This window comes from Ascaphus truei, chromosome 2 (genome assembly GCF_040206685.1).
Source record: "Ascaphus truei isolate aAscTru1 chromosome 2, aAscTru1.hap1, whole genome shotgun sequence".
In the NCBI taxonomy this organism is placed as follows: Eukaryota; Metazoa; Chordata; class Amphibia; order Anura; family Ascaphidae; genus Ascaphus; species Ascaphus truei.
In genome coordinates this window covers 219,331,301-219,345,440 of record NC_134484.1, presented here as the reverse complement: position 1 = coordinate 219,345,440, position 14,140 = coordinate 219,331,301, and the positions used below count along the sequence as shown (strand labels likewise).

At 45.4% G+C, this 14,140-nt stretch overlaps 1 protein-coding gene across 1 annotated transcript in view; it reads right to left on the bottom strand.

The window, feature by feature from the left end:
• Positions 1–2,524: 2,524 nt before the first annotated feature.
• LOC142488188 (uncharacterized) overlaps positions 2,525–14,140 on the bottom strand; it is a 28,681-nt gene continuing 17,065 nt past the window's right edge. Inside the window, exons 3-5 of the mRNA XM_075588562.1 lie at positions 4,657–4,881; positions 3,163–3,170; positions 2,525–2,643 (exon numbers count right to left, since the gene is read on the bottom strand). Coding sequence (XP_075444677.1) covers positions 2,525–2,643; positions 3,163–3,170; positions 4,657–4,881 — 352 coding nt within the window. The remainder of the gene's footprint in view (positions 2,644–3,162; positions 3,171–4,656; positions 4,882–14,140) is intronic.

Below are 14,140 nucleotides of genomic sequence, written 5' to 3'. Positions count from 1 at the left end.
GCAGCCAGCTCAAAACTCCTCAAAAAATCAGACAAGCGTACCACACATATCCAGGCACAAATTAATGAACTGGCGGACAGGCAAGAAGACGCAGAGAACAGGGACCGCCGCAATAATGTCAGAGTGTGCGGTATCCCGGAGGCCATTACTGATGTGGAGGATTTCATCTCCCGCTGGCTAGCGGAGCTGCTCCCTGACTGCCCGGCCAACGAGCGGATAATGGACCGCTGTCACCGAGCCCTAAGAAGCAGACCTGCGGCAACAGAGCAGCCCCGAGATGTAATTGCTGGGCTGCACCACTTTCGCACCAGGGAGGCCATCTTTCAGAAAACTAAAGCGGCAGGAGCCTGCCGATTTGAAGATATAAACCTGCAGCTTTTCCAGGACCTCTCCCCGATCACCTTAGCCAGGAGAAGGTAGCTACAGCCCATTACTAAAACATTGAGGGACCGGGCCATCCGATATAGATTGACCTTCCCGTTTGGCCTACTGGTCATCAGAAACGGGAGGGCCATCTCTATGAAGGAGATAGAAGAGGGGGAAGAATTTCTCCATATGCTGGGAGTAAAGGAGAACTCCCCCACGAGCCCTCGCAAAGAGCAATCAGGGGAGGCAGACTGGCAGGTAGTAGGGGCGATACGAGAAAGTCGGGACGCTACAGCCTGAGGGACTGACTATATTCCTTTTTCTCTCATGGATATGCCTCATGTTTGAAGGCCAGTTAATATAGTTCAAGGGGCAGTTGGAGTTAACCCCTAATTTGTCCCCCCAGGATGTCTCCCCCCAAATGATGAATAGAGACCCTGTTGATTATATCGATGCCTCCAGACTCAGAGCTATCCCGTTGAGCTGCTTCGAAAACCTCAAGGTAAAACCTAAAACAAACCAAAACAAAAAACAGAAATCCTTACCTGTACACATCATGGCGGCTCCTGGTGGAACGCATGGTGACCATCATGGCGGAGGTACAAGATCTGGTCCTCGTGGCGGCATCGCGGAAGTGCAGAGTAATCGGGTGGGAGAGCTAGGGGAGTGACTACCTCTTTCGCGGGCTTCAGGTGAGAAAATGGCATCCACTGGAACGACGTCACCGGATGTGGAAGGGGCGCAATCTTGGAGGAGGCAGCAAAGAACCCAAAAGAAACGTCACCACTTAGCACCAACCACTGTCCGATCCAGCGAGAAGTGAGACAGAGACAGAAAAACCCGGCAGCATGAGCTGCGGAGCTCAGGACTAGCCGGGAAGAATAATAAAAGAGGCCCCCGGATGACACCAAAAAGTAAGGAGTGACGAGATGGCAGCACCCTGCAGCAAACCGCAGAAGGAGAACAAGCCCCGCCGAACACAAGGAAGACAGGGAGCAACGAGATGGAGTCGTCCCACCACCGACACAGCCACAGACAGCAGCTGAAGCAATAAACATTTTCTTTATAAAAACACTGCGATACAAACAATCATTTCCCCTATGCCCGGTCTCCTAAATAAAGAACCACTAGACTAGGGATGTGAGGCCCTCCAAAGGGAAGGGATAGAGGGTTAAGACATAAATATAACATTCCACAGCAGGCAACGGGGTATAAGGAGGGGGGAATGAAAAGGGAAGGGGTGGGAAAGAAATGACAATTCAATAACTTTAAAAAAAAAAGGGGGGGGAGAGAAGCTAGAAACATGGGGGGAAAAGTTGCAGTAGCAAAGTTGGACTGCCAGTGGTTCTGTTCTGTTAGGATGCGGTTAAAATTAAATTCTACAATCGGGGGGGAGGGTGCCCTCCAGTTTCACCATGGGCATGAGCCTCCACATGGGCATGGGGGGAAACCCCTTTTGGAGGCCCATGAAAGTCCCCACTAGCCAAGAAAGAAGGAGCGGTAGAGGGGGGGTGGAGGTCCATCCCGGACTACATTTGAGCTGTACGTCCAGGAGGGGCAGAGAAGGCGATTGGGGGGGACTGGTCTCGCCCATATGCCGGACGTGTTGACACTGTACTTACATGTCTCGTTATATGTGTTTATTTGTTCCCCCAGTGTGCATTCCCTTGTTTTTCCCGGCTGCAGTCAGAAACCAAAGAAAGATTCAGACGGTGCCCGACAACACGGCTCCAGGCACAGGTGAAAGCTTACAGACAAGCAAAGGTTGGAAATACACAAATGTGTAAGGGGATTACTATTCTCTCGCATAACGTGAAAGGCTTTAATAGTCCATGGAAGCGGAAACTAGCCATGGCAGACTATAAAAAGACCCCGACATAATTTTTCTACAAGAGACACACTTCTCCAAATCCAGTTCCCTGAAATATATAGACTATAGATTTAAGACTTGGTTCTCAGCCTCAGCCAGTAAGAAAAAAAGAGGGGTAGCCATACTACTCCACAACCGTTTGCTTCTTGCGGTTAAGACCATCAAAAAAGATAACAACGGCCGATATTTGATTATCATCGGTGAAATACGAGGTCAACCGATCACATTGGCAAACATATATATGCCCCGAGTGACGATGCAGAGGCAATCCTAGAGAAGTTCTTCTCCTTACTCCGGAGGATTGCGCAGGGCTGCGTAGTCCTCGGGGGCGACTTTAACCAGACACTTGATCCGATAATGGATAGATGCACCCCGAGCAGTCACAGTAGATCGAAAGTCAGACAAACCTGGAACAGGGAGTTGAGAACCAATAATCTTCTAGATATATGGCGTGAGCAACAACGAAACGAAAAAGGGTTTACATTTTACTCCCACCCGCACGACAGATACAGTAGGATAGACTACCTCTTTCTGTCTAGCAGAATGGTTTCTCAGATCTCCCACTCGGGCATCCACGATATTTCGTTGGAAGCCCATAAGGCAACTCTGAGAGGAGAGCTCATAGGGATCGCGAGTAGGCGAAAGAGGGAAAAGGACAAAAAAAGTAATCAGTTACAAGCAGAATTGGCAGTCCTATCGTCCCTACATAAAGATAACAAAAATGCAATGACCCTTAAGGAGTTGCTAGACACCAAAACTAAACTTAATATTTTACTAGCCTCCTGTGCTGAGAAAGAGCTGACATGGTCCAAGCGGAAATTTTTCGAAAAAGCGAACAAGCCAGATACCCTACTTGCCAATAAACTTCGAGACAGAAACCAAGTATCCCAACTTCAGACAATTCGAACAGCGCAGGGGGATCTTACCTCTGACCCTAAAAAAATCGTAAATGAATTTAAAACATATTATGAAACCCTTTATGATGGAGCAAAAGTGGCCCATACGCCAACCTCAAAGCCAGACTAAAGATGTTCTTAACAGAGGCACAGTTACCACAAGTGACCAGAGAGGAGAGGGACGCACTACAGGCAGACTTCACTATAGAGGAAATCCTAGAGGTAATGAAGTCATTGAAAGCAGCCAAGGCCCCGGGCCCCGATGGCTTTTCCAACATCTATTATAAGAAATTCCGCAATTTATTAGCTCCTCACCTACTAAAACTGTGCAATTCCTTCCTGGACGGTGCCCCCATCCTGGGCTCGATGCTCCAGGTGTCTATCTCTGTGATCCACAAACAGGGAAAGGACCCAGCGGACTGTAAAAGCTATAGACCCATCTCATTGATAAACTCAGACACAAAAATCTTTTCTAAACTACTGGCTAACCGCCTTAACCAGGTGTTACAGAAGTTGGTCCACCCCGATCAAGTAGGGTTCATCTGTGGGCGACAGGCGTCAGATAACACCAGGCGGATTATAGATTTGATTGATCTGGCACAAATAAACATATCCCGTCTATGGTGCTCAGTCTAGACGCAGAAAAAGCGTTCGACAGAATTGACTGGCCCTACTTGAGAGAGACGCTTGGGGAGTTTGACCTGGGTGGGAGAATGTTAGAGGCAATTCTTGCTCTGTATCAGGGACCGATGGCGAAGGTCAGGCACCAGGGATTCCCTTCAGGAGAATTCCTGATCAAGAGCGGCACCAGACAAGGCTGTCCTCTTTCGCCCCTCCTCTTTGCGCTATGCATTGAGCCCCTAGCGGCTCACATTTGCCTCAGCCCGAACATAGCAGGAATCCAAATTAGTGAACAGCCACACAAAGTGGCCCTGTACGCTGATGACGTGATACTAACACTATCACAGCCCCTCACCTCTCTGCCGAATGTCTTTCAAGTACTAGGATACTAGGAGAATATAACGCGATATCAGGGTTCAAAATTAACCAGGCAAAATCAGAAGCCCTGAGCATCAACCTACCTAAAGTCACCGAGAAATTGATCACAGTGAACTTTGATTTTAAATGGCAAACCTCCTCTATTAAATATCTAGGGATAAATATCACAAAGCAATTCGCACCCTATATAAAGCAAATTACCCCAGACTGATACGGACACTGAAGTAAGATCTCCGAAAGTGGGCAGGGTACAGTATATCCTGGATCGGCAGGATCCAGTCTCTAAAAATGAATCTCCTCCCTAGAATTCTGTACCTATTTCAGACCCTACCGGTCCCTATAAACAGGGAAGATATCCTTCGGCTACAGTCCGCAATGGTGAAGTTCGTCTGGGGTAATAAAACCCCCCGCATTAAAACTAGCACAATGATTCGGCCCACAACAAGAGGAGGGTTGGCGGTACCTTGCCTTTTATCGTATTTCAGAGCGACCCAATTAACCCAAATTATCCAGTGGCACACCCACCCTAGTCTGAGGCGTTGGGTGGAACTGGAGGCGGCCTGCTGTGCCCCGGTGGCACTCCAGGACCTAATCTGGCTCCCAAAAAAGGTGCGTAAAACCATTAGTAACCCGCTCTGAGCTATAGACAGCTCATTAGCAGTATGGGACAAGAGCAAATATAAGTTCGCCCTAACAAGGCAACACTCCTTGATGGCCCCAATTTTGGGAAACTCTGATTTCGCTCCGGGCCTGAAAAAGAAAGATTTCGCAATCTGGAGACAGAAAGGCTACACACGCCTTCTCCACCTGGAGGGTAGAATATCAATCAAACATTTTGAGCAAATTAAATATGAACAAACAGTACCAAATTCAGAATTTTTTAGATACCTCCAATTAAGGGCTTTCTATGATAAATTCCCAATCCGCTCTAAGCGGACTAATTTTGAACAGCTCTGTTCGAGAGGAACAGGTACCAAGGGACTCATCTCTGAGATGTACAAGGAGGTGGTCTGCCCGACTCCAGACGACGATGTGGCACTTAGTTACAGGACCAGATGGGAGAGTGACCTAGGGGAAACTTTAGACGACGAGGACTGGGGCTATATTGTCTTAGCGGCATCTAAGAGCTCAATATGCACAACATTAAAGGAGAACGCGTATAAGGTCCTGATAAGGTGGTACTTGACACCGATACGATTATCTAAGTTTGTCACGGGTTACCCCCCATTGTGTCCTAAACAATGTGGGGAGCAGGCAGAATTGCTGCACATGCTGTGGGGTTGCTCCAAGATACTTCCAATCTGGGAAGACGTCAGGAATTGGCTCCAGAGAATTCTCGATCGCATGATCCCTTTCGACCCCTGGTTGTTTCTGCTAGCCAGACGCACCCCGGGGCTAAATAGATCGGAACATAAATTAATTGCACATTTTGCAACTGCCCTGAGGTGCGAAATCGCAGCATTGTGGAAACAGCCCGAGATACCCAATATCCCACAAATCAGAAATAGAATTTGGTATGTTTGCCGGATGGAACAGTTAACGAGTCTGGTTAATGACACCGGCACAAATTTCCTAAAAGTTTGGGCGCCTTGGTTAGCCCTGACCGACATCCCAGGGGTCAGTGCCTCCAATATATTGCTTTAATAGTTATGGACGTGTTCTCCTCGGATGTGTGCAGATGATGGATTGACGTATAGGGGATAATTAAACGAGACGGGATTGGTGGACAGACAGAGTGGGTCGCAGGGTGACTAGTCGGTGTATGTAGTAACCATCAGAACACGATCAAGAACCATAAGCTGAGACCGACCCCGGGGCCCAGCAAAGCCATGATCCTCCGAGAGACTCCAGAAGATTCGAAATTATCTGTGACTGCCACCCCCCCACTTACCCTCCCCCCCCCTCCCTCTCCCCTGTTGTATCCTTGTCGGAAGTCTGGTTTGTCTGTCAGTCTCCCCAGTATGTCCGTTATGATTACCTACAATAAATGAGTTGACATGAGTACCCTTATATACGACATTGGGTTGGTAGATACTGTCATGATTGTACCATGCACTCAATAAAAACTTCTTTGGTTGAAAAAAAAAATTAGATAGGTCTACACAATATATAGTTCTATTAATATGCAGCAATATAAACAATAGATATACTGTAGTTATATAAATATACCAAAATAACTATAAAATTAGATAGATCTACACAATATATAGTTCTATTAATATACAGCAATATAAACAATAGATATACTGTAGTTATATAAATATACCGAAATAACTATAAAATTAGATAGTAAATACAAATGTACTGTGACAAGCGCTAAACCTAATAATACAATGCAGTGCACAAAGACTAAGCAGCCTGGTAACCTACTGAGACATCTCATATGTCTCAAACCATAATAAATATATACAAAAATAGATACAAAACCTGGCGCATAAGTGAGTATGATTAAAGTCCAAAATAAATGGATGAAGTGGATGATAGTCCCAATTCTACAACCTTGAGTGGCCGGTGAGAAATGAACTCAGTTCACAGTTCATAGGGGCAAAAACCAGTTCTTCTCATGGGATGGGATTAATCCTGCATATGTGAGATATTAAGCAGAAAGAACAAACATTGCGCAGTATATTTAAACAGACAATAATTATATTCTGAATGCTGGATTCACTGAAATGCCTACTTACTAGAAGTAGCTAGATCGCATGCAGGGGAGAGAAACTGTGCTTTAAGCCTTCCTGGCCCCGGAAGCCTCTGGTATGGCACGAACCCCACGTGTTGTCCTTGGCCTCCGTGGGTCTTGAAAAGCTGTCTCTTCAAATCTTGTCTTTAGGAATCCTGCACCTTTTTCTCCGGTAAGAAACAAAGAGGGACAGGGGATTGCGCAGCACAAAAAAACTTTTAATGACGCCTTCCTAAAACACAAATAAAATACTCACAAGTGAAGGTGAGTGTAAAAACATTAAAGAAGTGCCCGGCCCAGCACACACAGCAGCCGCCTCAGTCACTGAGAGTCCTTCCCGGTACCGCGTGTACCTCGCGTGTATCCAGTGCAGTTGGATGACGTCACCGTCTTCAGTTTTGACTGGCAGTGGGAATGTCTGAGACACTGCTTCTTAGGCTCCTCCTCATCTTACATAGCAGCAACAAGGAGTGCAGCAGACGACAACCTCATCTCACATAGCAGCAACAAGGAGTGCAGCAGACCCCCTAGGGGGGTGCCAGAACCCGTGTGGATCCATTCTGTGTCCGATCACAAAAAAGGAAGTGACGCGACGCGACCTCGGGAGAAGGGTGGATGCTCTACACCTACAGTAGCGACCAACTTTATTCTTACTTGGCTAGCTCCGCGAATTTCGGAATATCCTGGTGATGTGCGGTTTTGTGTCGTTTTCTCCCGGGGTGTATTGCGTTATTTTCGCGGCTGTGATTTAAGCATTTTATTCCCGCTGGCTGCAATACTGCAATGCCGTGTAAAAACACATGGGGGCGTTTGCGAGCTGTTGTCTTTGAAGCCGAGAAATTCATTGAATTGTAATGCAGTATATACTGTATATATACAGTATATACTGTATAACAACAACCCCTATAACCCCTATCATACACATACAGTACTGTATATGCACATCACTGATACTATAGGCCGTCCCCTGGCGAGATGTGTTTGCAGCAGAGAGAGAACCGCTGCTCTCTCTGCACAAACATCGGCACATTAAAAATTATTTAAAATACATTTTTATTCATAGTGTAGATGTGCAGGGGGTCTCCGGAGCTGAACCGCGTTGGTTTCAGGTCCGGGGACCCCCTGCTTCCCGAGATACAGGCCCCTTTATGAGGTGCCGGTATCCCTCTGCATTTAAAGGTCCCGGTCACATGACCGCGGCATGTAAACAAAGCAGAGGGATACTGGCACCCCCTAAAGGGGCCTGTATCTCAGGGGAGCAGGGGGTCCCCGGACCTAAAACCAAAACGTTTCTGCTCCGGAGACCCTCTGCACATGTACAGTTTAAATAAAACACATACACTGGCGACACACTTTATTCGAGCTCGGCTAGTCCCACGAATTCGGGTATACCCGGGTGTATTGAGGTTTGTGACTGTTTTCTGCCCGAGTGCATTGAGGTATTTTCCAGACAGGGATTGAAGCATTTTATTCCCGCTGGCTGCAATACTGCACAGTATATATATATATACTGCATTACAATTCATGAATTTATGCCATCTGGTAGACACGCGAAGCATTGCAGCCTATTAAATCCTAATCATTATCATTTAACAGATCAGCCGCCCGTCAGCCAGGCATGAACCCAGGCTGGGAAGGCAAACACAACGGGGCTTGTCAGAGGTGAGGAGCGGCGCATTCCAGATATCTGCCAGGTACATACTGGGTATTTGCTCGAATAAAGTGTGTCGGTGCACTATATAAATAAACATTCATTCCTTACCTTTGCGGCTATGTGCTATGGTAACAAAGCAGCATGACTGTATTTTTAATAATATTGTACAGTGAGCCGGGGGTTCCCTGAGCCACAAATAAAAACTCAGGGGACCCCCTGCTCCTGCACAATATTATTAAAAATACAGAAATGCTGCTTCATTACCATAGCTGATAGCCGCTAAGGCAATGAAGGGGTTAACCCACCGTGCCCGCTTTATTGTGGGTAGCGGGGGTGGGTGAAGGGGGTATTTGGCCCTTGGTGTGAGTTTAGGACTTGCGGGGGGGTTGCGGGTGCACTTAACCCCTTCACGACTGTAGCAATTAATACCGCTACGGTCATGAAGGGGTTCACCCCTCCCGCTACCCCCCGCAAGCCCTAAACAACCACCATTGGGGCTAATACCCCCTTCACCCACCCCCGCTACCAACAATAAAAAAAATTCACACACAGCAGCCGCCCAAAAAATAAATAAATAAATCTAAATAAATAAATAAATAAATGAATATAAATAAATACATTTAAAATACATTTTTATTCATAGTGTAGATGTGCAGGGGGTCTCCGGAGCTGAACCGCGTTGGTTTCAGGTCCGGGGACCCCTTGCTCCCCGAGATACAGGCCCCTTTACGAGGTGCCGGTATCCCTCTGCATTTAAAGGTCCCGATTACGTGACCGCGGCCTGTAAACCAAGCAGAGGGATACTGGCACCCCCTAAAGGGGCCTGCAGCCCTTTTTAAACAGGTTCTGGAGGCCTGCTGGGGGGTCCCGCCATCACCATGTCCCCCAGGTGGTCTCCTTGGGTCGCCGTGGGCCTCAATTGGGTCCCCACGGTAGGCCCAAGGATGTCTGGGAGCCCCGGGTCAGACCCACAGGTGTCTGCGGGACCTCAGGTGGTTCCCATGGGGGTCTGGGGAACTCACGGGTGCTCACTACGGATCCGCGGTGCCCCCACAGAAGTGGGACCACACATCATCATCCCCGCACCTACGGGTTGGCGGTGCCCCCACAGAAGTGGGACCACACAGCTTCATCCCCAGAGACTACAGGTCCGCGGTGCCCCCACAGATGTGAGGCCACCGCTTCATTCCCGCATGTGTCACCCGTGGAACCACCAGCCTGGTACCCGTGAGATACTCGAGGAAACCACAGGTGGTCTCCAGAGGTCTCCAGAGGTCTCACGCGGAACCACGGAACAAACCCTGAATGTAAAAAAAATAAACCTGGCCTATACATTCAATACATACACCCCCCCCCCCAACACCTACAGTACAATAATGTGCAAAATAACTATTATCCAGATATGGATAATAGATTAATTGCCGATTATTAAAAACATTAACTAGCATATTAAAATAAATAAAGTACTACTGACCTCATCAATACGAAGTGTCCATCGCCAGCAACATCCTTGTCTTGCCCACAAAATACATAGCCAATACAAAGCCAATGCATTGCAATTACATTCAGATATCAATTAACCCCTTAAACACCTTATCAGATAATAACCGCAAAGGTAATTAAGGGGTTAAGCCACACTGGCCCGATACCCACCCTTCACCCATGAATTTGTACAGTGGCTTCTTCATGCATCTATATATACAATATATATATATATATATATATATATATATATATATATATATATATATATATATATATATATAAAAACCATAATACTGAGTTAAGTTATGGTGAGTAAAAAAAGTGACAAAAACCCTCCACAGGAAAGCAAATATGCAAATATAGCTGTATGCTCATCTGCATGTCTTAGCTAGGTCTGCAACCCCGCCTTTCCCCATTATCACCCAGCATACAGCACTTCCACTGCAGCAAGGGATTCTGGAATTCTGGGAAATGACATGCAAATGAGCACACAGTGTCACTTTTTGCCTCAATAACCATTTTTAACATGGTTCCCTATAGGCTAAAAAGTGACACTGTGTGCTCATTTGCATGTCATTTCCCAGAATCCCTTGCTGCAGTGGAAGTGCTGTATGCTGGGTGATAATGGGGAAAGGCGGGGTTGCAGACCTGCCTAAGACATGCAGATGAGCATACAGCTATATTTGCATATATATATATATATATATACAGAGAGAGGGAGATATACAAACCAATATACAAATAAATGTAGAAGGGTTATCAAAACCATACTGTCCTACAAATAACACTTCTCCATACAGACACTACATGACAATGAATTTCCTTTAATAATCCTAACTGATCTTACAATCTAAATCATCAAATGCCAATGAAACACCTAACATTCCAATCAATACATTGCGTTTACATTGTATAAATGATGCATAAAATCTATGCACCACATACATTCTGCAAATGAATGTTAACAATATCATTGCAAGCTAAATACAAATACTATACTCCAAACAAGTCAACTATTTTAACCAATCAAGTAAACAAAAATCAATTAGCAATCATTATTTACATCCCTAAACAATTGACAGTCCATCCCGAACAATGAAACAATTAACTAATTCACGCCTGGAGCAGAAAAATTTAGCATGTGAAAAAAGATAAGTACCAACCAGAATACAAACTTTAAAACCAAGGCTAGCCCTGACCACCCTCAAACACACAATACAATATCAACAATTACATCTATCTAATTTTAAAATACTTTAAACTCACAATAAAGCATAGCAGCATAGACAAATTAATTTAAAACACATCAAATCAAGCTTTTAAAACAACATAATTTCTTACCCTGTTTGTATATATCTCTCTAGACATATATACATACATACATACAGTTGCAAGAAATGATATACCACAAAAAAAATACATATATATCTCCCTCTCTGTATATATATATATATATATATATATATATATATATATATATATATATATATATATATATATATATATATATATATATATATATATATATACACTGTATATATAGTTGCATGATGAAGCAACTGTACAAATTCATGCGTGAAGGGTGGGTATCGGGCCAGTGTGGCTTAACCCCTTAATTACCTTTGCGGTTATTATCCGATAAGATGTTTAAGGGGTTAATTGATATCTGAATGTAATTGCAATGTATTGGCTTTGTTTTGGCAATGTATTTTGTGGACAAGACAAGAATGTTGCTGGCGACGGAGACTTCTTCTTGATGAGGTCAGTAGCACTTTATTATTTATTTGAATATGCTAGTTAATGTTTTTAATAATGGGCAATTAATCTATTATCCATATCTGGATAATAATTATTTTGCACAATATTGTACTGTAGGTGTTGGGGGGGTGTATGTATTGAATGTATAGGCCAGGTTTATTTATTTACATTCAGGGTTTGTTCCGTGGTTCTGCGTGAGACCTTTGGAGACCACCTGTGGTTTCCTCGGGTATCTCACGGGTACCAGGCTGGTGGTTCCACGGGTGACACATGTGGGGATGAAGCGGTGGCCTCACATATGTGGGGACACCGTGGACCCGTAGTCTGCGGGGATGAAGCTGTGTGGTCCCACTTCTGTGGGGGCACCGCCGACCCGTAGGTGCGGGGATGAAGATGTGTGATTCCACATCTGTGGGGGCACCATGGACCCATAGTGAGCACCCGTGAGTTCCCCAGACCCCCGTGGGAACCACCCGAGGTCCCGCAGACACCTGTGGGTCTGACCCGGGGCTCCCAGACATCCTTGGGCCTACCGTGGGGACCCAATTGTGGCCCACGGTGACCCAAGGAGACTACCTGGGGGCCATGGTGCTGGTGGGACCCACCAGCAGGCCTCCAGAACCTGTTTGAAAAGGGCAGCTGGTACCCTGTAGGTCTGTCCAGGTGCCCCGCCAGCCCACCGGGGACTTGCGTGGGACTGCGTTATGAACCCTGTTTGTAAAAGGATAAATCTTGTATTTGTGGGGTGGTACAGGGGGTGGGAAATGTATTTAATAAATAAAATGATGTTTATTCTGGGTCACTACTGTTTTTATTGTGGGTACTGGGGGTGGGGAGGGTGGTTCCCCAACGGTATGTGGGTAGGCCTCCCTTGTGGGTAGTGGGTGAGGGGGGTTAGGCCTCACGGGATGAGAGGTTAGTGTGGGAGGGTATGTAGGCATCCCGAGTGGTGGGTGAGGTTGGGTTAACCCCTTAATGACTGTAGCGGTTAATAACCGCTATGGTGATTAAGGGGTTAGGGGACATTACTTTGGATGTTTTAATTTTTGTGTCTGTTTTGCAGAAGCGGAGGGGCCATGGCCAGGATGGGGGGGGGAACGGTATGTGGATAATGGGTGAGGGTGGTTAGACCTCACAGTATGCACATTGGGTCCCCCCCCACTCCCCACATTTACATAAACTGCACTCACAGCAACACAGGCAGGGAGATTTAACAGACACAATAGGGGGAGGGGGCTTTATACAGATTACACTCAAGGCAGGGAGATTTAACAGAAACATTAGGGGGGAGGGGGCATTACACAGATCATGGTCAAGGAGGTGGGGTTATAACCCACTCCCCCTCCCCATATTTACATAAACTGCACTCACAGCAACACAGGCTGGGAGATTTAACAGACACAATAGGGGGAGGGGGCTTTATACAGATTACACTCAAGGCAGGGAGATTTAACAGAAACATTAGGGGGGAGGGGGCTTTACACAGATTACACTCAAGGAAGGGAGATACAGGGGCTGTACTGTACTGTATGTTGTTTATTGCAATGCTTCAATGTGTGTACAGTATAATGTTTTTTACAATTAGATAGATGTTATTCTTGGTATTGTAAGGGTTAGCCTTGGTTTTAAATTTTGTTTTCTGGTTGGTACTTATACAGTATATTGATTTTTGTTTACTTGATTGGTTAAAATAGTTGACTTGTTTGGAGTACAGTATTTGTATTTAGCTTGCAATGATATTGTTCACATTCATTTGCAGAATGTATACAGTATGGTGCATAGATTTTATGCATCATAAATACAATGTAAATGCAATGTATTGATTGGAATGTGAGTTTTTTCATTGGCATTTGATTTAGATGGTAAGATCAGTTAGGTTTATTAAAGGAAATTCATTGTAATGTAGTGTGTCTGTATGGAGAAGTGTTATTTGTAGTACAGTATGGTTTTGATAACCCTTCTACATTTATTTGTATATTGGTTCATCATGTGTGTGTATATACTGTATATATATATATACAGTGTTCGACAAATCACCCAAAAATCTACTCGCCCAACCAAAAAATCTACTCGCCACCTAGTCCCGCCCCTAACTGCACCCCAAGTCCCGCCCCCAACCCCGCCCCCAACCCCGCCTCCAACCCCGCTTTAAAATAAAATATATAAATAAAATACATTTAATAAATTCCTAGTCAGAACAACATTCGTTTTTGACAAATGTATTTATTACATTATACTACAATTAGTCCTTGTTACGTGTGTGTGTGTGTAAATGTCGGATCTAGAAATAAAAGCCACAGGTGAATGACTAGTTTCCTGAACCCCTTAACCAATGTCTGGACGTCCCCGCTTCACAATATCTAAAGCAGTAATCCCGCCTGGGATCTTACCTGATCCGCAGTCCCTCAATGTCCAGGTACCTCATTCCCGCA